The 23,661-nt window shown below is 45.9% G+C and overlaps 2 protein-coding genes across 14 annotated transcripts in view; both read left to right on the top strand.

The window, feature by feature from the left end:
• The window catches only part of GIGYF2 (GRB10 interacting GYF protein 2), a 78,572-nt gene extending 66,553 nt beyond the window's left edge, over positions 1-12,019 (top strand). For all 11 annotated transcript variants that reach the window (XM_067002626.1, XM_067002624.1, XM_067002620.1 and 8 more), the window contains 9 exons: positions 2,035-2,193; positions 3,310-3,546; positions 4,150-4,272; positions 4,888-5,091; positions 5,219-5,424; positions 5,724-5,878; positions 7,206-7,375; positions 7,758-7,905; positions 10,258-12,019. In XM_067002626.1, the coding sequence (XP_066858727.1) occupies positions 2,035-2,193; positions 3,310-3,546; positions 4,150-4,272; positions 4,888-5,091; positions 5,219-5,424; positions 5,724-5,878; positions 7,206-7,375; positions 7,758-7,905; positions 10,258-10,325 (1,470 nt within the window). In that variant the 3' untranslated portion in view covers positions 10,326-12,019. The remainder of the gene's footprint in view (positions 1-2,034; positions 2,194-3,309; positions 3,547-4,149; positions 4,273-4,887; positions 5,092-5,218; positions 5,425-5,723; positions 5,879-7,205; positions 7,376-7,757; positions 7,906-10,257) is intronic.
• Positions 12,020-12,072: 53 nt separating this feature from the next.
• On the top strand, positions 12,073-23,221 carry SNORC (secondary ossification center associated regulator of chondrocyte maturation). Of its 3 annotated transcripts, none has more exons than XM_048063168.2 (3): positions 12,073-12,181; positions 22,736-22,918; positions 23,083-23,221. In XM_048063168.2, the coding sequence occupies exons 1-3, from the start codon at positions 12,133-12,135 to the stop codon at positions 23,190-23,192; spliced, it is 342 nt and encodes a 113-aa protein (XP_047919125.1). In that variant the 5' UTR covers positions 12,073-12,132; the 3' UTR covers positions 23,193-23,221. The 3 variants fall into 3 exon arrangements, with proteins under 3 accessions (XP_047919125.1, XP_047919124.1, XP_013043535.2); XM_048063167.2 differs by having other exon boundaries at positions 12,131-14,590; XM_013188081.3 differs by having other exon boundaries at positions 12,131-14,590; positions 22,733-22,918.
• Positions 23,222-23,661: the final 440 nt, after the last annotated feature.

Genomic DNA, 23,661 nt, shown 5'->3' with positions numbered 1-23,661 from the left:
TAAAATACTGAACAATAAGAAAGATGCAGAAGTAAATACTAAGAGAGCCTTTCCTATAGCTGTGAAGAGTGGCTAGAAAGAATTATCAGATATGTGGCTCCTAGCTTTTTATGATCATGCAGCTTTTTCATTTTGATGCACTACTGTTCATCTTTAGCTCTCTAGGGGAGAGGAGTCCTTTGTTAATTCTTGTCGTTCAGCAATGTCTCTTCCAGGATTCCCGAGGAAGAGAGATCCCTGCAGTTTTATTTGTTGCTGCCAATCTTATTTCTAAAAAGCAAAGTAGGGCAGAGATGTCAGTGAACTGCTGTTATGTAGGAGGACTTGGTGACTTTGTTCACCTCTCTCAGGTACTGCATGTGATGTCGATGACTAGTGCCAAACATCCCCCAGCCTGGCTGGTGGCTGGGTGTCTTGAGCCAAGCTCCTGGTGTGGTCTCTAGTCAAGCAAAATACAGGCACACTTCTAGCCTCCTCAGCAGACTTTTCAGTAAAAGCAACAGGAAGCAGAAAATTCTCAGCACTTGCACTGGGACACATGATTATTGTGACTTGACTGTATGTGTCCCATTAATTTAGTTATAGGCCCAGGTTACAAAAATGGTCTAGATGTTGTGCTCAAAGCTTTTCTGAATATGTTAAATCAAAGCCTTAAATGATTAAACAGGAAATAATTCACAGGCTACTGTTTTATACCCAGCTAGTAGAAGAATTTACAGCAGTAAATTGGGTATAAAAATGCTTTGTCTACTGTATAGTTATATTGTAGACATCTGGAGTGAGCTGCTATCAGAAACCTGGTCCAGTTGGTATTGCAGTGTACCTATGCCATGTCTATATAAAGGTTTGGTATGCAATTTAGTATAAGGCTCTTAGATTTCAGAATTAACTTCTTGTTTTACTGGAGTTCAAAATTAATACATCTATCTTGCACAATTAGTCTCCCTTAGTCATCTCCCTTAGTCCTTTCTGTATTATAGAAAACTTTAAAGAGTACGTTTGCACAGTACTGATTGTTCAAAAGGAAAATATGGAAGCTTAAATTCTTGTCCAATAAGTAGGACAGAAGAGATGAAAAACAGGGTGCCCTTTGCACAGTTGCTGGATTTCAAAGATCAGAAAAGGCAGCAAAAAGAAAAGCTATTTTATGCAAGGGGAGGTCACAACTGGGGAAAAGCTGGACAGGAGTGCACCTGCTCTGTGGTACACAAGAGACCAGCAGAAGGCTGGTTGTGCCCTATTCCTCTAAAAACCAGGTAGCAGAATGGGAAAATATTTGTTGATCTTGACAGCATTAGGAAAGGTTACTGATGTTTATTTTTCAGTTAACCAAATAATTTTGCTACTTGGAAAACAAAACATAACTTAATGGAAGCTATTTAAATAACTTAGCAATAGGCCAAAACCAAAGCCCTCGAGACATTTCATTGCCTATGATATTTAAGTAGTGTAGGAAGAGGCCGATGAAAGCCCTTCCATAGAGTTCCATATCTCTGGGGCTTGCAAAGATTCAGTGTCCTCAAATATGCTGGGCTTCTTTGGCTTATTTATTGTGTCTGGACATGTGGTTTCAGTTTTGTAGTGCACTTGTTTGTTAGTCAATGTTTAGTAACTCCTCTAAGTAGGAGAAATTTCCACTTACAGCCAACAAGCCAAAAAAGGAATTGCTGAGATCACATTAAAATATATATGTTCAGGTTCAGTTAGTATAGACTGGAAGGAGGAGTTGCACCCTCCTTTGTTTTCTTTCTCAATGCCATTGTTTTTAAAAAACAAAGATAATGCTTGATTTCATGTGTTTCATTATTCATTAAAATAATTCATTTGTTTATGAGATGCATCAGAAAACCTGTTGACTTGTGGGTCCTAAACTTGTTCAATTTGTTTAAGTTTAAGCTAAGCACTGGCAAAACAAAATATTAAGGATCTTTTCTTGAGGCCATTCATTTAGCTAGACTGTGTTGTAGTCTGTGTTCTGATGTGGTTCATCAATGATTTGGTATTTATAGATGGACATTCTGTTCCCAACTCCAGGAAGAAGCCTTGAGGCGGCAACGAGAGCAGGAAATTGCACTAAGACGGCAGCGGGAAGAAGAGGAACGGCAACAGCAAGAGGAAGCACTTAGGAGATTGGAAGAGAGGAGAAGAGAAGAGGAGGAAAGACGGCAGCGAGAAGAATTACTTCGTAAACAGGTGAAAACAAGCTAAGGGGATCGATCCATTATGTCTAATTATGGAGACTACCAGAGCCAACAAGGTTTGAAACTAGATCTGTGCCTGAGAGACCATCAGTTTTTGTGGAGGAAGGCAAAGCTCAGGGACATTACCTCTCTCCTCATTTCAGATAAAATAATCGGAATCTGAACTGCCCTTTGGAAAATCTGTGTTGAATGTTTTCCTTCACATCTGAGCCTTAAGAGTGGCTTTGCAGCATAGTACTTCTAGTTCTTTTTTCAAAATAAAGGCAGAATACAGTACTGGAATGATTTGTTTTAAATCGTCATTCTACAAGTGTTTACAATAGTACTGTTTTTAATATCATCTGAGATGATCAGTTTTGCCCGCCTTTCTGTACTATGCCAAGGCTGTCAGAGTTTAAGCATTTTTTCCCTTCTATTGTCTTACTATTTTTTTTCCTTTGGGGTCAGCCTTAGAAGCTTATATTGAGGAACTTGAGCTTTTAGACCCCTGGTTGATACTGTCACAGGCTCTACGTCAAATCTTAAAATGAGAGTGGCTCATTAACTTCTAGTCCATTTAGGATTTGCTAGTTATTTAAAAAATCTCTTTCAGGGCCCTCCCTGATGTGATGTTCCTCACCATTTCTGGCCCACCACACAGTCATCTTGTTTGTTACCAGAAGCATCTTTTCCTTTGCAGCTCTAGTTTTCATCAGTAAACATCACTTTGTTTTTTTCTTTCACGTTAAAAACTTTCTCCCCTTATTCCTGTCAAGTTTTATTTTATTGAAAGTACGCCAGTGCTTGACTGTAAGTTGTACAAGCAAATAGAATAAGCTCAGACTGCAAGATGCATGACTTCTAGAAGGAAAGTGGTTCAGACAATTAGCTAGTCTGAACTAAAGATGTCATTCTTTTTCAAGTCCCTTAGTGGAAAAATGGGTGAACTTGTATTTTGAGAGTATTTAGCCAATATTACCACACTTTCTTGACTGAGAAAAGGTAAACTTAACAACACAGATTAAAGGCACAAAGGCCCCTTTCTTCTGTTAGGATCTCAAATCCAAAGAGCAGAAGTAGTTCAGATTTTATAAGTCTAAGACTTTACTTTTCCTTATGTGCTGGGAAGGAAGAGGAGGCTGCAAAGTGGGCACGTGAAGAGGAGGAAGCTCAACGGCGACTCGAGGAAAGTCGGCTACGCATGGAAGAAGAGGCAGCCAGACAACGGCTTGAAGAAGAAGAGCGAAAGCGCAAGGAGCTGGAACTCCAGCGCCAGAAAGAAATAATGAGACAGAGGCAGCAGCAGCAGGAGGCTTTACGACGGCTACAACAACAGCAGCAACAGCAGCAACTTGCCCAGATGAAGGTAAAGTGTTTCTATGGCTTAACCTCCTTCTTAACTTAGTGTGCTGTGTAAAACCACAACAGGAATTCAGGGTTGTCTAGGCTAGTGTGAACTGAGCCAGAGAGGTATGGACTATCTGGAAGGGGCAGAAGTTGGCTTTGAAATTGATGGGAGATGCAGGAGGAAGGTAAGTTGCAAAACAAAAGGAAAAGGTTAAGTCAGAAGAAGCTCACCGACAAGGGATTTGCAGGTCAATACAGATGTTTATTCTGCTCCAATGAGGAAGGGCCAGTGCAAAGTTTCTAAAGGCTGCAGTTTCAGAAGTCTTTGGAATAAAAACTGCTGTTTTTCAGATAGCGATGTATTTATTACCTTATTCTTGATGTGCTTTATCTTTGACAGTATGATACATCAGAGGGCAGTTTGAAGAAACATACACTTGATACTTGAAGCGTACACTTTAATACTGCTATAACATTTTATACTTTGAAATGTTTTGTTGAAGTTTAAAGGTGGCCTTTCTTTTCCCTGTGCTCTGAGCTTATATTGATTTTTTTCATGATTATACTTCAGCAGTGTTCGTTAAAAGGTTTTTTAATCCCTAATGGTGTGTTTTTGCCACAGCTCCCTTCATCTTCAACATGGGGTCAGCAGTCAAATTCAGGAGGTTGTCAATCCCAGAACACACTGTCATTGGCAGAAATACAAAAGATAGAAGAAGAACGAGAAAGGCAGCTTCGAGAAGAGGTAAATACTAATGCTAAGGGAGCTTAACTTGTTAGAGTGGACTCCACTGTGTGACTGCTTAACTATTGACTAAGCTATTAGAAGTAATGGTGAGGATGAGTTTATTAAAATAGTATAATCCAGGTAAAATCCTATCTTTCAGGTGTAGGTTCAGTGAGTACTGTGAAGGTTTTTTATAGCTTCTAAATATAAATATCTGAAAGGGTGGGGAACTCTACCCTTTTCTTTAAACCTTAGGAATGTAATATGTTCACTAAACAATATAAAATGATTTCACATCTATAGCATATAGCTTTGCAAATACGCACAAGACCAGGACATGTTAAAGAAAAATAAGTGGTAGGAGAAGGTATTCCTCCAAGACCCCAAATGCTTAGCAGACAGCATTCATAATTATGAGACAAGTTCATTCTGTTTTGGGCTAATAAACAGCTTGTTTTCCCTAGTTACTTAGTGCATCCCTATTTGTAGGAAATGTAACAGCTCAAAAATAGTAGTACTTCAGCATTCTCCAGAATAAGATGAAATCAGTTTGAAAAAAATTTCCAGCAAGAATTTGGAACAGTAATGATCTCCTGATAGTATGGACAAGCGTTTTTGTCTTGTTTGCTACAGCAAAGGCGTCAGCAGCGTGAACTAATGAAAGCCCTCCAGCAACAGCAGCAACAACAGCAGCAAAAATTGTCAGGCTGGGGTAATGTCACCAAACCAACAGGCACTACCAAGTCCCTGTTGGAGATACAGCAGGAAGAGGCAAGGCAGATGCAGAAACAGCAGCAACAGCAGCACCAGCAGCCAAACAGAGTCAGAAATACTACGGTACGTCCACTATTTATCTAATCAGTATGTGGGGGTTAACAGACGATGACAGTTTTCCGTGTGTGTTCATTACTGCTCTGCCAGGTCTGGTGCTAATACCCAGGATCTCTTTGTTATGTTTCAACAGCACTCTAACCTGCACACCAGCATTGGGAATTCAGTGTGGGGCTCCCTAAACACTAATCCCAGCAACCAGTGGGCATCTGACCTAGTCAGTAGCATCTGGAGTAATGCTGATACCAAAAACTCAAACATGGGTTTCTGGGATGATGCAGTGAAGGAAGTGGGACCTCGTAACTCGACCAATAAAAACAAAAGCAATGCCAGCCTCAGGTAGGAACTGGGGAAGGAGCTTTTGCAAAGAAAGGCTACCGCTCCTGAGATGATGACTTAGCAGTTACAGTATCTTGATGTATTTTACTTCTTTCTGTGTCACTCAGGATCTCTTTGGACAACAAAAGTAGCTAATAGGTAGCCATTCATTATTTATTTCGGAATTTCCTTGGTAAATTAGTTCTTTAAACAGTGCTTGTGTTGTGTAAACTAGTGAGTGTTGTATGTAGCACTGTGCTGTATACTGTACTATTGTTAAGGGTTAGTTTATAATGTATTATGCCTTTTCTTTATCTCAGTAAATCTGTAGGTATTACAAGTAGACAGAATAAGAAAGTAGAAGAAGAGGAGAAGCTGTTGAAATTGTTCCAGGGGGTTAATAAAGCCCAGGATGGATTCACTCAGTGGTGTGAACAGATGCTTCATGCACTCAACACAGCCAACAACTTAGATGGTAAGAGGTGGGAAGGATTGCAACTATTCTGCTGTGGAAAAAACAGTGTCCGGTTTGTTTCCTGAGCAGATAGTTCTGAAGCGAAGTAATGACTTCAATCAAAATAATGTTTATAATGCGGTCAGCAAAATGGTATCATTAGCTCTAAATACAGGTCTGAAGAACTGCTGTATCATCTTCTCTGGTTTTTGTAGGACTAAATATTACACATCCAAGGGTGCTTGGAAAGAAATAGTTCCGAAGTCTGCCACTCAGAGCTCTGCTGAGAACTTCTTGATGGTGAATGCAATATCAGGCAGATGAGTGGGGATCCGGATCACTTTTAAGTGAAGGCTAAATTATCACATGTCCCTGTGCAAAGCATTTTTTGTGTGAAATTGTGTGAATTTTTTTGCCCAACTGTGCTGCAGGGCACATAGAGTAACTCCCACTCTGAGATCACAAACTGGTACCTCCTTTGTAGCAAAGCTCTGCAGGCATTCTGCTGCCTCCAGTCTTGACCTGTGTAAGTCCCTGTGCTCCAGCATCTGTATGCTGCACAGCTGTGGCTCTTTGGGGCCCTTGGACATGACTGTAGAACCAGTGCTGCTCCGAGAGCCAGGATGACACCTCACACAGATACAGTGCTGCAACTTTCCTCCTCCTCGAGGAGAGAATCTAGAAGTAACCTGGCCCCACCTGTGACAAAGTAATCAGTTGCATCTGGTGTCTGAAGAGGCAGTGGCTCTGCAGTGCTGCTGTGTGTCACATCTCTGCAGTGAGCTTCTGTGCTTTTGAGGTGACAGCCTGTTGCAATGGTGTCTTCCTGGCTTGTGATTTGTTTTGCCCTTATCCATGTTTAAAAAAACAAACAACTCAGTTCAACATAGGTATTTTAAAGAAAAAAGGATGATAAAGGAGGCTTGCAACTGAACTAGCTGTTGAACTGCAGGTGGTTGTGGGTCATGTCAGCCACTGTGGAGTGTGCTCTTGTCATTCTTCAGCAGAAAGGAGAAAGTACTGATGGCAGCATGTGGAAGAGGAGAGTGTTACCCATTTAGGCCAGGCATTACATTTGAATGAGTTTCTCAGCCCATCAGCTTTAGACACTGCCAACGTATCCCTAGGATTTCTTTTTCCTTCTTACTACATTCACTAGCTTTATCGTTGCTTTCCCTATAGAATGAATGAAACATTGTGGGACTCTACCAAAGGGAGCTTACCAGGGCAAGCTGTTTGTAGGTACTAGACTAGCAAATATTTGAAACAAATCCAAAGGGTGTGGGTTTTGCATGCGTGTGTTCACACATCTGCACACACACTCTCATGGTCTGTCTTTTTCTTGCAGTTCCCACGTTTGTTTCTTTCCTGAAGGAAGTAGAATCTCCCTATGAGGTCCATGATTACATCAGAGCATATCTTGGGGACACTCCTGAGGCCAAGGAGTTTGCCAAGCAGTTTCTTGAGCGCCGTGCCAAACAGAAAGCCAGTCAACAGCGGCAGCAGCAGCAGCAACAGGTAAATCTTGCTACAGTCCTTAGGAATGTATAAATACTGTATTCCAGTCTGAGGAGTTGGCATTTCTGATTGATTGGTAGGAGGGTGAGCAGGATTTTACAGGCCATGTGAAATGCAGAGAATAAAGCAGATTTCAAACATATACTGCAGAATCAAGTATTCTTTATAGTTAACAGCTGAAGCCCCTTGTGGATCAAATAGTCCCTTAGCATGCTGATCCAGGATACACTTCAGGAAGATGAGGTAGATATACTGGATGGATGCATCAGTGGCTTAGTGCTACAACGTGTGATATAGAAAGTGATTTGGGTTCTCTGTGCGTTTTCAGTATAAATAAACAAAACTTAATTCCATTTTATAATGTATTTGCTTTGTTTTCTAGGATTCAGTGTGGGGGATGAATCATAGTTCGCTACATTCAGTCTTTCAGACCAATCAGAGTAACAACCAGCAATCCAATTTTGAGGCTGTGCAGAGTGGGAAGAAGAAGAAGAAACAGAAAATGGTTCGCGCAGATCCTAGCTTGTTAGGTCAGTTTTAATTTTTAGAAACTAATTGGTTTTTTTGGGAAAAGCCTTGAGTGTAAAAATCACATTAACCTAAATGGGAGTGTTGAGTTCAAGCAGAAAAGGTAGTTGTTGAAGTGTCCTTAGAATTTGTTCCAGTATTAGGATTTTTAAAATAATGCATCAGTTTCATGTAAAAGCTTTTGTGAATGCCTCTGCTGCTGGGGCAGTTCAGGCCTCAAGTTCGTGTTAAGTAGAAGACAAGATAGTGATGTAAATCACTAATGACACTCTTTGAACAGAGGAGTCTCTTGTGGAGTCTCCTGTGCATTCATTCTTTGTCCAAATGCAACCAGCAGATAAGGAAAAGGGGTCTTACAGAGAACTTGTTGCCTGCCCTTGATATCAAGAACAAGGCAGACTTCCAGTGTCTTTGTTAGTGACACTGTGTTTTGGGGGTAAATTAGGAGTGGGTTTAGTTGCCTGAGAAAAAAGTTTTGTAAAGTAGGGAAAGAGATGTAATTTAGTTGTTTATTTTCCTTTTTAAACAATATAGCCATTAACACTATTTTTTGAGAGGTGAAAACAACTCTGAAGACTTCAAAAACCGTGTTTTCATGTATTGTAAGTTTTTGGTCTCTGAGACAAGGAAGCTGCCTGTCATGGACACGTGGCTATTCTTGTAGATAGCCTGGATCTTTAAGAGTGCAGCAGAACAAACGAGGCCTTTAGATACATCTGTTTTGAAGAGTTTGGAATTGGAGGCAGTGAAGATGCTGACATCAGTTAGTAGTCTTTTTTTGTTGTTCTCTCAATTTTTGTGAGGATAGTTGTTGGCCTGCGCTTACAGCGTTGATGGAAAGGTTTCTGTTAAGTGGCCTTTAAGAAAACAGGGGCATCACTTATCTACATGAGAGCAGTGAGCATTGAGGTATGTAATATATTGCTGAAGTATTCTTGTAGAACAAATGTGTCCTATTTGTGCTTCGTGTGATGAAATGGAAACTGGGGCACCACACTGAGCAGGTACTTGGTATGTTGGCACTGCCGAACCCATACTTGGTTAATAGCAAGCTGCTTTATATGCCTGCAAGTCGCTGCCTTTTTGTTATCAGCACAATCAGTGCTTTTCAATTAAATTGATTTCTGCTTTGAAGTGTAATGAACTCTTCAGTGGAATCCTGACTTATGCCACCCCTAGATGCCTATCTAGTGAATCTGATGTGGGTGATCAGTTCGATATTAAAAAAATAAAAAAAAAAAGCACTTGGTCAATTGATATTAGAAATCACTAAATGCAATTATGAAGTTTCAGCTATAAGAGAACTAACACAACAGCTTGCTAAAAATCAGTACACTCTTACAAAATTCCAAAAATCTCTAGGTAATGTACTGCCACGAGAGGGAGCCAGAGCAGTTTTTTAAACATCCCGAGCAAAACACTTTGAAGATGATGGCTGCGAAAAGTGGTTTGTTTTCTAGCACAGAGCAAGCCTATACAGCGGTCTCAAGACAATGAAATGCCAGGCTTGTGTTTAACAGCTTAACACAAAAAAAAGTTTTTTCATCTTTCCTATACTTCATACGGGGTTGCTACAATAAAAACTGAATCTTGATAGAAAATTTCCATATGATACAACATTAGTCTTTCCTTGTAGAAAATGTTGGCTTTCTCATTCTTCTGACATTGCGTCCTCAGTACTTACAGTTAAGAGTGTGGTTCAAAGTATAGACATACATTGAGCCAACTGGGTAGCCCTGTGTAGCTTTGTACATTTTCATGTCCTCCTGAGCTAGGAGTTTAAAGAAAAAAAACGAAGGCCTGGAAATGCATGGAACTTCCACGAGGTTTCTTAGGTGCATGTGTCTATGCTTTTAAAGTAAGGAGTAGCATCGCTCACACCCTCTGAAGTGCTAAGCATGATCAACACTTTAAGCTTACAGAACACCTATTTCTGCCTCTTGGACTCTGTAAGTACTGCGACAGGCGCTCCCAAGTACCAGCTGGTTCAAACATGCTGTCTTGTGAGATGTTGCTGAGCCATGTCTCCACAGCACCTAGATACCGTACTAGCTCTGCAGATAATGTCTTGAAAATTAAAGTTGAAATCAGGCTTCTACTGATCTGTTTCTAAAGACCAAGTGATACTTACCTAAGTACATGAATTATCTTTGTGTTTGGTTTTTTTTTTTGGGGGGGGGGGTCAGAAGGGAACACAACAGTTAGGGTTGTTACATTTAGCCGTATTTTCCTTTGGGTTTTTACTTGGTATCTATTCACTTTATCTTAAACAGCTGCTGCATGTAACAGATGCATTGTATCATACAGAATATGCCACAATCAGACTTATAACACAGCTCTTCTTTGGTTTGCAGGGTTTTCAGTGAATGCCTCATCAGAGCGGCTCAATATGGGAGAAATAGAGACTTTGGAAGACTACTGAGCATGTGCAAATCAGCTGGCTTTTGCTGCATCTGTTAACCCTGGATTCTCCATTTTGGACACAGTACTCTCCACCATGCATTCTTCTTCGCCTCGCAGTGAATCACAGAATCAATCATCTCAGGCTGCTTCCTCTAGCCCCGGCAAACCCTTTCTGCCCAGGACTGCACAGGCGTCGTTCCTGCTGTCAGCCTTGAGTCGAGTGGACTTTGTTCAGAGTCCTGGGAGGGTGGGAGACAGGATTTGTTCACAACAAAGCTGATTTTGGCAGCAAGCTTTCACTGTGCTGTGATTTCTTCTGCTGACATACCTGGAAAAAAATCGATTGGGATCCTGCAAACCATTGCTTCCCTCTCCTGGTTACTCTTACCACATCCAACACGTGCAGTCATGGAGAGAGAGAGAGAGAGTTTGTGGTTAACAGATGTTGGTCAAAACCAAAATGCCACACAGATACTGACTTCCGCGCTCCATCAGGGCAAGTGGTGCTCTCCCAAGCCAGGAGTTGCATTCATAAGCTAACCTTAGAACTGGCAACAGCAGGAGAGGGGCGGTGGCGGGCGCAGTTTAGCTTGGGTTGGTTTGAAGTTGCACACCCCCTGCCAGCCCTTCTCAGCACATTATTTTGGAGGGAAAGCTCGAGTCTGTCTTCATTAGGTGGTGATGCTGAAGCTGGTGGAGTTTCCTGTCAGCATACTCCAGCCTTCCTGGACGAGGGGGGACTTCTGCTCTTGAGGAAAAAGAGGGGTGGCATCTCTTCTTTCAGGTTGAATTTATCCCTTAAATGCTACCTTCTGAGGGTTAGGACCAGTCTATTTTGAGCTCTTTTCCTGCAAATTTGTCTCGTTTAAGAGACAGTAGGATCTTTACCTTTGGATCTCTAGTCTTTGGTGAGAGTGAACACTGGCTTTCAGATACATATCCCAGCAGTCCTAGACAGTTGTCATTTCAAACAGTGCTTAGGTTAACAAGCAGAGATGCCCTTTTGTAATGGAAAGAGACTGTGGAGGGTGAGGCTATGTGCAATGACAGCCCTGCGTATCGTCTACACTTCAAGCTACATCACGCACCTTCACTTGGATCCATGTTTAAGTATGGAATCATAACCTTCTTCTCTCACCGAAAGATTACCACGGCCTTCCCTTCTCCACCCACGCACATGCACACACCACAAAATAAACAAAACTAAAACTGCCAAATGCACTTAGTTTCAACACCCTGGTCCCATCTCCCATTCCCAGAGGGTTATAACCTGCCAAGGGAGTTGCGCTGCAGTTTGGTGGAGGTGTATAAAGGTGTCTGTCTTTCTGTCATCACTGCCTAAAGAAAACAGTTCGAGTTGCTCAAGAGCAGTTTGGCTTTGTATTTTATTTTGTTTGGTTTATTCATTTTTGGGGTCACCTTCCCCTCGTCCTCCTTGTCCTCTCTCTTCCCCCAGCCCCCAAACGTGTACAGTAACTATACAGAGACTGCTGCAGACTTGTATATAGTTTTTGGATCCAATAGCATGGAGAGACTTGGAACTGTTGCAAATCTGGTCTCCCTGTCTCCTTTGCTTTGTAAATTCATAAAAGGGGGAAGAGGGGTAGTTAAAATGTTTACAAAACTTTAAACTCCCTCTGAACTTTTGCCAGTGTGGGGGGGGGGAAAGAGAGAACTTAAATAAAACCTGGTTGTATTATATCTCAGAGCAAATTTTCTGCTTGCTTTTGTCCAAGCTGAGTTTTGAGATAATTCCTGATGCTAAAACTGACCCAAAACTTGACACTCATGAGCTTTCGTCAAGAAACAAGAAGGAAGTGTACAAGATGCGGAACAACAACTGCTGCTTTATTTCTTCCCTAGTGAGGAATACCGGTGGGTTTTTTCTACCTGATAATTTTAGAGTTCAAATAAACACCAGTAAGTCAAGATTGGAAAATTTTGACAAGGAAGCTTTAACTTTTTGCCCCCCCTCTCTGCATACAGAAACACGTGCATTCACACTCATGTTGTTTATGCAGGAGAGATGAAGCCCTGTCTGGTTTTCTGTTACTACAAACACTTGGTCATGGAGCCCTTTTTTTGCCAGGTGGTACCACCCCGCCCACTCCAATTCCCTTCTCTAAATGGGAGGTTTTATTTTCCCCCCCGGCTTCAAGTCCACACGGACACCTCGCACGCTTCTCTTTTTAGACAAAATCTTACTTTCCTCTTTTTTTCTACTTGCCTCTTGTTTTTGTGTGGAAAATCCCAGTAAAGGCTGATGATGAATGTTATTCTGTCATTCACATGACCACTAGAAATACCAAGTCAGTGAAGAACTTATATTAGTTTTGCATTATTCAGCTGTTGTCCTGGAGAGAACAGTACATGCTTTGGCTGATCATTTGACTTTGTTTTAAGATTTTCACTTACTTTGGTGTATAAGGTTTCTGGTTCATAAGTACTTTGTTTTTTAATGGTATGATCTAATTTCTACAAGCTAATTTTGGACTACAAGAAAAAGCCTGTTAATTTCCAGCTCAGTTGGGGAGTTCGAAAGGAACAATTCACTGATTGCTAAATGAAAATGCAGAAATGCAAGCGGGGAGAATGTGCAGTGATCTGTGAAACCCTGAGGATCTTGCTCTGCTTCCGAGAGCTTGTAGATAATGGACCTGTGGGGAAGAGATCGTGTTCTCATGTATTTTAATATTCTGACTTCTGTTTTTGTACAAAGGTAAGATGCTGTTCTGTTCAGACTGTACACTAAGGTCACTGCCCTTTCACCTCTGTGACTAAAAGAGGGCCTATTGCAGTAGTAAAGGTCTCTTGCATTGGTAGGGATGGGAAAAATAGGAGCTACAACTTTGCATCTGCACCTGATATATCTTTATGCATGTCAGTCTCCTTTCAGACAGGACATGAACCTGGATAGCTAGTAGGGCTGTGGTCAAAGTTTGAAAGATGTTGAGTTTGATGCTAGACATCTCTGAGGTTTGAGTGTTATTTCACCAGATTATTTCCAAACATCTCATTTCGCTGCAGAGACGGTTTTCAGTCTCTGCTTTTCCTGCTTCCCCTCACAGCAAAGTGCTTTTGCAAAGAAACTGCACCAAGTAGAATCACCTAAAAGGACAGCTGAACTGGATCTGGCTGCCTGTCAGAGTGCCAAAATCAGAGATCATTTACCAGAAAACTCTGGATCTGAGACATAAGATAAAACTATTTGTATCATATTTTCAAAACATAAAGAACTGACATTGGGGATGTTTATGTAGTTAAATTACAACATCTCCCATACAGAAGCTATGAAATATTTCATCCTCGTATGAATTTTAAAAGCAAACAAAAAAAACACTACTAATGCAATTATTCTGTCCTCTGATAAGCCGGAGTGTGCCTCTGTTTGTTCACTTCAACTGTTCCCAAGTCTCTGTCAGTGCAAATGTGACTGAAAACCAACCTCAGTTTTCTCTGCTGAGAATTTCTCATGAATCCATGTGAAGGAGATGAACAGCATGGCAGGAGGCTGCGGGAAGAGGCAGTATCTATTCAGTTCAAACCTGAGGAGGAGGCAGGTATGGTTTGGCAAAGTAGATTCCCCTGGAAGACGGTTACCAGGTTTTAAGGGGTACTTCTGCCAGGGCAGACCACACACAGCTCCTAGTCCACCTCAAAGCACTGCAGCCAGAAAACAAGGGTGCCACGGAGCTGCTCTGGCTCTGTTTCAGAGTATTTTAACCTTAAAAGATTGAGGCCCTTGTTCTTTTGCCGTGCCCACCATGGAAGGACCACCGCCACCCCGCAGGCAGAGGCGAGCAGAGCCCTCGAGCCCGGTGCTGGGGCTTGCTGCCCCCACCAAGCCGGCGCTGTTTGCCGTGCTGCGGGACCGGGTGGCCGCGGGGACGGGTACTCCAGGAAGGGCTCACCAACAACTGCTCGTGTGTGCGTTGGCCTGGCAGGGTGACGGATGCCTAACGGCTCGGCTGCCTATGGGGTTTTAGGCATAAATTTCAGAGGGTGGAGCTGCCTTCAGGAGGAGGTGTGCTCGAGAAGTCAGTGAGAGCGAGTCTCTGCTGGGCTTTGCACTCTCTCTATCCACTTGCTCTTGTGAAGGATTTTTTTTTTTGCCCTGCCTAGACAAAGTTTTTATACCAGTGAAATTTCCAAGTTGTTTCGTACTTTGAAGAGTTTAAGAATTCCTGATGATGCTTTTCCTGAGGGAAGCCATGCCCTACCACAGAGTCCTTCACCTGGTCCTGCTAACGCTGTGTGGTATCCTGCTCCCTGCTGTGCTGGCAGGTAAGGATCTTTGCATTTACACTCCGAAAGAATAGGAGGTCTCTTACTTGCATCTCTTCGTGTAGCTCCATCTTCCTTTCCTTCCCCTAAAAACATCCATAAGTATTTAATGAATTATAACTAACTGAGTAATGGAAATGGGCTTTGAAGTCAGTGGGGTAGTATCAAGTAAGAATATACTTTTTGTCCTGAAACCACGTTGCTGTTGGGGAGAAGGGCGTAAATCCTTTGTAAACTTGAGATGAACAGCAGTAGTGCCTGTGTGAGTCTCGGTGACTATAGATAATCTAGATATATAGATAATCTAATAGATGGGGTGTGCTTTGCAGTTGATGGGACAGCTTGTCTGTCTACTTTTAATTGTAGGATAAAGTTAAAAAAAATTCTCCAGCTAAAGCCTACTTGCCAATTTCTGGTTCCTTTTAAGTTTTCTGCTGTAGCAGAGTATGTTACCGCAGGTGTTGTAAATAGAAATATGAAGCTGTTTGTGAAAACGTGTAGCTCAGTCAAAAGCTGAGTTGTCTATCTGAATTGTTTGAGTTTCTGTTTAGGACTGGGTGTAAGTGAGGCACTGCAGCCTCAGCAGGCTGGCAGGGCACGTAGTTCTGACCCCTGCTCAGCGATGGTTCACTTGCAGCCTGAAACAGCACAAAGGTGGTGAGGGGAGGAGGGTTAGCATGGGACACCTGTTCTCTTGAGCACAGTTTTTCAAGGAGGTTGTTAATAACTTCAGCCCTACTTGTTCCTGTGGGGAACTGCCTTTCCCCAAAGCCTCTTTCCTTAAATGCAGGTGAGATGCTGAACAGATGGCTCAGGCCAAGATAACAGGCAAGAGCACAGCACTTGTTTTCCTGAATTCTTGTTCTGACTTCCAAGAAGTGCAATACTAGACTGCAGCTCCCTTGGTTTGTTCTTTGCACCTTGCCTAGCAGGGAGATCCTGGCCAGCAGTCTAGCAGGCTTTTTGAAGTTTTCATACAGGCACGGGAATTGATGGCTGCATCTGCAGGTACAAGAACAGAGTTACTGTAGCTGGTATTGCCCTTGTATGTCCCACTACTTTAAGATGCCTTCTTGCTGGGCGAACTTTCAAAGTAAATGTGAGATGAGCCATAAAAATGCATCTTTTCCTTCTCAAATGCTGGCCTTTGATTTTTCTGTAATGGAACATTAATAATTTAAGCATGACGTTCCAGTTTATACCTTGCTTATGCTCCCAGAAGCAGTAGCAGTGCTCCTCCCCAAAACCAGGTAAGTTTTTTTTCTTAACTGTTAGAGTTTTTCATTCTTCAGAAATCAATTCATTGTCAATGAAACTTTGACCTGCCTCTTCTCTGAGCTAGAATCTTTCATGTTAGCTTAAGTTCCCAGGGTCTGGTGCATGCCCACTCTCTCCGCTGCCTTGCCAGCTTTCCTGTGTACTTGCTCGTCACTCAGCTTTGCAGCTGCAGTTTATAAACAGCTGTCACTGCCTCTGTTTGTCACTTTGATCCTGTGAAATACTCCAGGTTGATACTGGGTGATCCTCATTTGCACAGCGAGGCCGGTAGCTCTCAGAGCTTTGCATTGATGAATGCAGTAGTCAGCCTGGGGCGCAGGAGAGGCTCTATGCATTCTCACAGTTGCATTTTAGAAGTTTGAGGCCCTCTTAAGTTGGTTTTTCTTTGCTACATCGAAGTAGGACATGAGGGAACCAGCCTGGATTGTGAGGCATCCCAGGAGCAGAACAACTTCTCTATTAGGAGTGGAGAGTTACCATCCCCAGTACGGGGGCTTTTAGCACACAGTGGAATTTTTTCTGCGTTTCACCCCATTAGAAAAGGAAATTTCCTGCCTTGTGGAGACAAAGAAGGGAAGGGCATACAGACAGCCCTCTGGTCTCTGTGCATATACATGCAGCCCAGCCTTTCTGTAAACAAGTTTATTTAACATTCATCAGAACCACACTTCTCTACACTGCTCTACACTCGAGCTTCCAGCACTCGCACATCACAGGCTGCCCTTTGTGCTCCCCATGAAGGCCTCTTTTCATCCCTGCGCTGGCCCTGTGCCTGCTGTGACTACCTGGGGCTGGACAGCCTGTTGCTGGCCTCCGAGTTCACGCAGCCCCTGCCCTCCCATGTCAGCACCTCGTACTTTCCGTAGCAAAGCCCTCTGTGGAGAGCAAAAGTGGATTCTGCCTCAGACAGGGCCATAGGGGATGCTGGCAATGCCACCCTGAGGTCCAGAATGAGTCTTGCTTTCCTCGTTGGACGTGATTCTGTCACAGCAATGACTCAAGAGCTACCTAGTGCCAAAGCCTTGGGGTAAGCACCTGGGAGTTCAGCAAGACATGGAGGATCTCCTGGCAGCTGAGGCTTCCCATCGGGGTGTAGCAGAGCGCTTCCAGGGTGCTGGTGGGTTGTGTACCTTGATCTGGCTTCTTGCCCAGCTAGGCTGGCTTCCTGAGCAGAGCATTCAGGGCTCCAACTGGAGGAAATATGAACTTCTGAGCTAGTAAGCTCTTTCCAGTATTGCATTTGTTAAAGATGGGACGACACCTGAGTCCCTCTTTGTCCACATCATGTAGGTGCAACAGGAAAAGGGTCAAATGTAAGGGCTTTCTGCACCACCAAGTTCTTTCCACTTCTGCTTTCTTCAAACGCAAGTGACGCTTAGACCTAGAGCATGGTCGGATGGTGAAGAGAATCTTTTTTCTATTACTAAAACCAGTTTCAATCCCCATAATGGGTTCAGGACTCCAATTGAAGCACAGGTTGGTAAGAAGACTGCCGAGGCCTTGGTTTCTGAGTCATGTGTTTTTGTATCTGAACTCTGATGTGGGCTCCTGGATTTTTTGGTTTGAGCTCATGTGGAAATACGTTATACTGCAGTAGCGCGTCGGTGTGGATACGGAGGATGGGAAGGAAGCAGAACAGGAGATGGTCTTTGTTATGATAAAGGAGAAAGCACAGGATAAGGCCTTGTCTGTAGCAGCTTGTCTTTGTTCTCAGCAATAATACAATAAAAGGTTATTAGGAAATTTTTGAAGTTCAAGTACTAGAATATGGGAATTAAATAATTTGTCATACACATCTCTTAAAAACATGGTTGTTCTAGCAGGTCCAGGCTTAAAACAAGTCTTTGTAGAGCATTACTCAGACTTGCTCAGCACCAACGCTCTATAAATTACTGATACTTATTATCAGCTCCTGGTTAAGGTTACTGGATTGGAGGTGGAGAGTGTGCTCCAGAAAGCAGCAGATAACCTTAGCGCACACCCCAGCACCACTGCCACCCCTTGTAATGGATGTAAAAAGACACAAAAATCTGTAACTGAAAAAAAGGCAAGAAGAGCTCCCAAGTTATGAAAAGGATGTGAGCTGTGGAGTTTGGCATTAAGTTAACCTGTAAATGGTGGCGACGGAAGAAATGGTGTGCCATGTTTAGGTTACAACAGGTGCTCTTGCCTTTGCAAGCATCATCCTATGGAGGAGGAACATCTCATTGTCATCTCCTATTGACAGGCTTTGAGGATGAGGTCCTGAAACCAGGTTGTTCAAAGAAGAGTGATGGTTGCTGGTGACTGCTCTCCAGGGATGAAGATGTTAGATGGCCATGCCTGCCTGCCTTGAGGTCTTGTAATGTGCCTGGGGGAAGGTTCTGGTTGTTTGGGGTGTCTTGAAGGATCCTTCAGATCTGTCCAGCTTCAAGAGCTATCACTTGTGGAGATGTGTCTAGTCTTACCTTTCATCTGCCCAAGGTCTGGGGCACAGGAGACCATGTCACTGTGCCCACAGCCCACCCAGCCTCCTCACTGACCATGGAAGGAGCAGTTGCTTCAAGTTGCCCTTGGCGTCCACCTTTCTAGATGTCACTACAGTCCATGTAGCTGAAGTCTTGGTGGGTTCCTGCATCATTCAGAAACTCGTATTTCTTTGTGTACTAACCCTGATACTTTTTCTGGTTTTTTTTTGGCCTCAGTCGTAACTAACCTGTGCTGTTGAGAGGGAGGATAAGTGATGCAGTTCCCAGAAGGCTATTTCCCAGAAGTAAGATGACTTGTAGTCTCAACATATGAGAAGTAAGAGGTGTCATCTGTGTCATCCTCTACTTGGCCTGCTGCAGAACAATGGATTACTTTTAGTCCATTTTTCTCTGGGTTCCATCTCCGCACTGTTAAAAACCCCAGTAATTAAGATCATTCTGTCATCTCATTCTATCACCTCTCCCATAAGTGCTCCCGAGCTGTATTTTTACGAAGTGCACTTGACTGAGCAGCCTGTGGAGTGGCGGTTCCTCTGTGCTCCAGTGCTGAGACAGGGTGGGTTCTGGGAGAGGGCTTGCATGTGCCCCGGGGTCACGGTTCCTCTCCCTTCAGAGCATGCAGAGCTGAGGCAGGGCAGCGGTGGGCTTACCTGTGTGTGCCAGCAGCCTGGTACCTGCTTTGTGTGCCCTCCTGCTGAGTTGCATGGTTTGTTCACCCCAGAGCAAGCACAACGGGTGGATTTTCTTAGGAATAGGACTGATCCCAAGACTGATGGGATCAGCTAACACACGTGTCTCTGACTCAGATATTAAGCATCTACTCTTGTGATGGATGAGGTGTTCTTAGCACGTTTCTTGGTAGTTCTTAATTTCTACAAAATTCTTGGGTGAACAGGAAAACCATATGCTAACTTGCCCTTGATACTTGGCTTTCAATCCTCAATTGCACACCCTCACGTAAGACTGCAACGTGTTTGGGTTTTTGTACAAGTTAACAGTGCTGTGCCTGCACCAAGCCCATGGAGGCCCCATGCAGCCTCCCCGTTGCCAGTGGAGAGTTGCAGCTGGGTCTGATGTGTCACTTGGAGGCATTTGTTCAGGGGCACGGTGCCATTGTCACAGTAAGGATGTGACGATATAACCGGCAGGTTGCTGTAAAGACAGTAACCGTGCATGTGGGAAGGCCTGGGCCTGCCCATGCTTTTTCTCTTGTGGGTCATATTTAGGTCTGCTGGAGTCCTGCTTTTGTACAGAGGAACCAAGCCCAGGAGGAGAAGTGACTTGGGGTGGTTACACAAAACGTCAGTGGAGCAGGGACCTGAGCCTCCTGAGTTGCGTCCCACGCCTGCACCTGGCCGCCAGTCCCGCGTGTTGAGCGGGCGGCTGGCAGAGCCCCTTGTCTCACCGCCTTGGTTTTTGGCAACAGCTACAACTCTGCTATTCCCCCTCGCTTTCCTTGCTTTCACCAGGGGACTGAACCGAGAGCATGGCACTGACCGCGTCTCCTCGCGAGTCCGCTGCTCGTAGCCAGCAGCAGCGTGGCCGAGCTGGGCTCGGGCTGTGTGGTGCTGCTGAGGGGAGCGGGCGTGAGTGCCCGAGCATCTCAGGAAACCAACGGGACGTGTGGGGATAGTTAGATGGGTGGCTGCACTTCTCACAGAAGGGTGAGAAGGGAGGCATGCGAGACGTGAGGTGTTAGTTCAGGAGGGAAAATGCTGTTAGTTCAGGAGGGAGAGCGCTGCAGGGCTCTCGGCAGCTGCTCCAGCAGCACCGAGTGAGGTGCGGTGAGGAGGGCTGGCAGTGAGGGCTGGCGGAGCAGGTGGTGCTCGGTGGTCAGACGCGGGTGTTTCACTTCACGTGCGTGGTTCTGCTGCGGGGCTGACAGCTCCTGGTAGTGAAGCACGAGGCCTGGCTGAAGGGAGTTGTTTTCTGCAGCCGCTGAAGTACCGTTAAGGGAAAACCACAAGAACTTGGAACAGAAACCTCATGTTCAGCGCACTCTGCCCTTTTTGTGAGGGTGGACTGAATGTACGCTTCAATCACATGAGAGGAATTAACAAAATACCTATCCTCTATACAGGTCTTAAGTCACCGAGATCATAAACAAATTAGACTGTTTCCTCTTCACTTGGCTATCAAAAATAAGTTGTGCCCTACTTTGAGTGCTGCAATGCATTTTTCAGGAATTGAGTTGCTGGGACTGGAGAGATGTTCTGGGACCCGTGGGTCTGGCTAGAAAACAAGCCTTTGCCCTGCTGTTGGAAGGGGTGGCACTGCCTCCTTGTCCCCTTGAGAACAGGGTATTGGAAAGAGCCTGTCCAGGTCCTACAGTCTCCATGCATGGTGTCTGCATCTGTTACAGATTGCCTGAGCTAACACCTTGACCCACGGCCCGATGCAAGGGGTGTGTCCAGCTATTTTGGCTTTTGGAGAGAAAAACATTCTTGGGAAATGCAACAGTGACCTCCTCCAGCACGGCTCCCCCTTTCCAGGTGGGAATGGCTCTGCTGTTGGTGCAGCAAGGAAGGTCACAGCTAGAGTGTAGCTCTTCTGTGAGCAGTTTTTCCACTTGTCAAAGCAGCCTGGAAGTAGGGCTTCAAACTGTTACATGCGTTTGGTTTGTGCCTAAACCAACAGCTTCCTAATGCCACCATTGCTAACTAAGTAGCCCTAGCTCTGCTTGGGTCCTTTCCATGTTGATTTAACTACGTTTATCCACTAAATTCTGTGTTTACTCTTGATCTGTTCTCTGGTAGCAAAACCACAGGATTTTGAGAAAAGAGGTCCACTGGAAATAGTGATTTCCGGAAGAGCCCCTGGATGGGATGTGTCTCCAGCTCTGCTGCTGGGTGTGCAGGGCAGATTGAGAAGGGCCTTGCCAAGGGCTCGTGTGTTTCTGGGGAGCAGTCGTGGAGTGCAACTCTTGTGCGCTCCTGCTGGGGACCCGAGATGGGAGTAGTGGCAAATGCCATGTCCAGCTTCTCCCCTGGGTGGGTCAGCCAGCCCGAGCGCGCTGGGTCACTGCCTGAGCGAGCGCTGGCACGGACCTCAGGCTGGGAGCTGATTTGCCTATCTTGTTGCTCCTTGGGCCAGAGTTAAGCTGGCAGCTCACCATGAAAATCCTGTAGCTTTTATGGTTGTAGGAATAACTTTGCAAATGTAGTCTAGAGCTGTGTTGTGTTCCTGAGCCTGTTAGGCAGCATTGAAAGCTTCCAAGGAAGGTGGGAGCCGCTCTTTGATGTGAGCCCTGTGGCAAGTCCTGTCTGGGGGTTTGCACAGGCAGCAAAGGCGTTTTGGTGCTGGCCCTCCTGTTCTTTGGGTGCAGGGTTCCTACAGGAGAACCAAGCGTGGTCCTTCAGTGCTCATTGCTCCCACAGAGCACTGGCAGGGAGGGCTCCAGGTACTTACAGTCGGGGCTGGCGCTGCCGCCACCTCCCTTGCTGGGCCAGGGAGAGGCCAGGAGGCTGCTGGAGAGGCTGGGCAGGGGTGAGCCCACGTGTACCCATGGCAGTGAGGCACACTGTGCCCGGGTGCCCGGGTGACCCAGCCCCTCCAGCACCCACCGTGCAGGATGGATACGCACCCCTTTGCCTTGCCCCAGGGAGCCCGGGCTGTTTGCTCCAGTTCCTCTGCTGCCCTCTTTCCTGGCCCAGAAAACCACCGTGTCGGTTCAGGTGGGCCCTGGAACTGGATGCTGTTCGTTTTTTCCCTTTTTCCCCATCCTAGTGTGACATTCCCAGCGGTTTCAGCGGGGAGCTGTGGAATGTCTCCTGCTCCCGCCGGGGCCCACCTGAACAAGGCAGGCATTGACGGGGAGCGCTCGGCTCAGCCACACACAAACAGGGAGGGCTCTCTGCTTTGGTTCCCGACCCCACAGGGGGAAGAAATAACAGGACATGAATGGTAACATCAGAGCACGGCTCTGCTTTCATCTCCCCAGCACAGTGTGGAGGTGGGGGCAGAGGGAAGTTGAGGCTCCGGGGCCTGCAGGATGCAGCTCCCCTGCTCGGGCAGCGCCTCCAGCGTCCTGCACTGCGTACGTGGCGGTGTGGGGCAGAAGGGCCCCGCAGCACTGGTTTCAGACAGTGCAGGCCGTGTGTGGGTGCCTGCCTGGCCTCTGTCTGTTGCAGGGGTATGATAGTCTCCCTTGTGCCATTTGTGCTGTGTGAACACCTGGTTTCACCATGGAGCCCAGGCATTGTCTTCTGGGGGTGTGCTCCCAGAGCCTGGGGCTCTGCCCCATGGGTTTCACAGCCCTCAGAGTTGCTCCATCTGTCCCAGGGCACCTGGAGCCCAGGGCCTGGCTGAGCTGTGGCTGTCCCAGGCTCCTGCTGTGACCAGCAGCCTCGTTGGGGCCACCTGTGCACAGGAGTGACGGTCGGTGCTTGTCTCCCAGCAGAGTACCCGCAGGGCCCGGTCCCCACACTGTGGAACGAGCCACCCGAGCTGCCCTCCGGAGCCGGCCCCTTCGACGCCGCCACCACCACAGCCCGGCTCTCAGACGCCACCGCCTTCCCCCCGTACACCTCCGAGCTGGAGCCCGAGGACACCACCCACCTGCACCGCCTCGACACCGGGGACGGTACGTGGCAGCGGCACCACGGGGTCCCTGGGCTGCATGCGGGTCCCTCCCGCAGGGGTTTGGGAGCAGGGTTGCTGTCTGCCTCCCCGAGGGGGTTTGAGCCTGACTGCCCTTCTCCTCTGTGACCTGCCAGCCTCACGCTGCTTTGTTTTCTGTCCCTGCAGGCTCGCTGGGGCCCGGAGCTATTGGTGCCATTGTCATCGCCTCCCTCCTGGGTACATCTGTGCTTGTGGCCTTGGTCGTCATCACGCTGAGAAAGTTCTCTGCCTCCTGAACTCAATAAAAGATGTTTCTGTAACACAACCAGCCTGTATCCTGCCCTCCGCTGCTGCTGCTCCCTATCTGCTGGGGGCCCCTGGGGCAGAAACATTGCTGCAGATGTGGCTAAGGGTGCTCCAGCCTCTGCGCTGGGCGGCAGTGTTGCACCCCACATCTCTCTTGGCTCTTAGGGTGTGAGTTGTGGGCACGCTGATGCCTGGCAGGCTCGACCGCAGCAGTGTCACCCCTCCAGCCCGTGGCAGCAAGGGCCTTTGGGCTGGCAGCAGCTTTCCAAGTCTGTCCTGGTGGGGTGGTAATGGTGTTGGGTATCATCTGGCACAGCTTTCCTTGGGAGAGGGTGGTTAGGTGGTATGTGCCACCCCAATTCTCCCCGGTATCACCCCACACCATTTTCCCACCCCTCCCCACATCCACTCCCTGCCTTTGGCCCAGCTCCCCCTATCCCCAGCACTCGCACCGGGGGG

This window comes from Anser cygnoides, chromosome 9 (genome assembly GCF_040182565.1).
Source record: "Anser cygnoides isolate HZ-2024a breed goose chromosome 9, Taihu_goose_T2T_genome, whole genome shotgun sequence".
NCBI lineage: Eukaryota > Metazoa > Chordata > Aves > Anseriformes > Anatidae > Anser > Anser cygnoides.
This window is presented reverse-complemented; position numbering and strand designations above follow the sequence as displayed.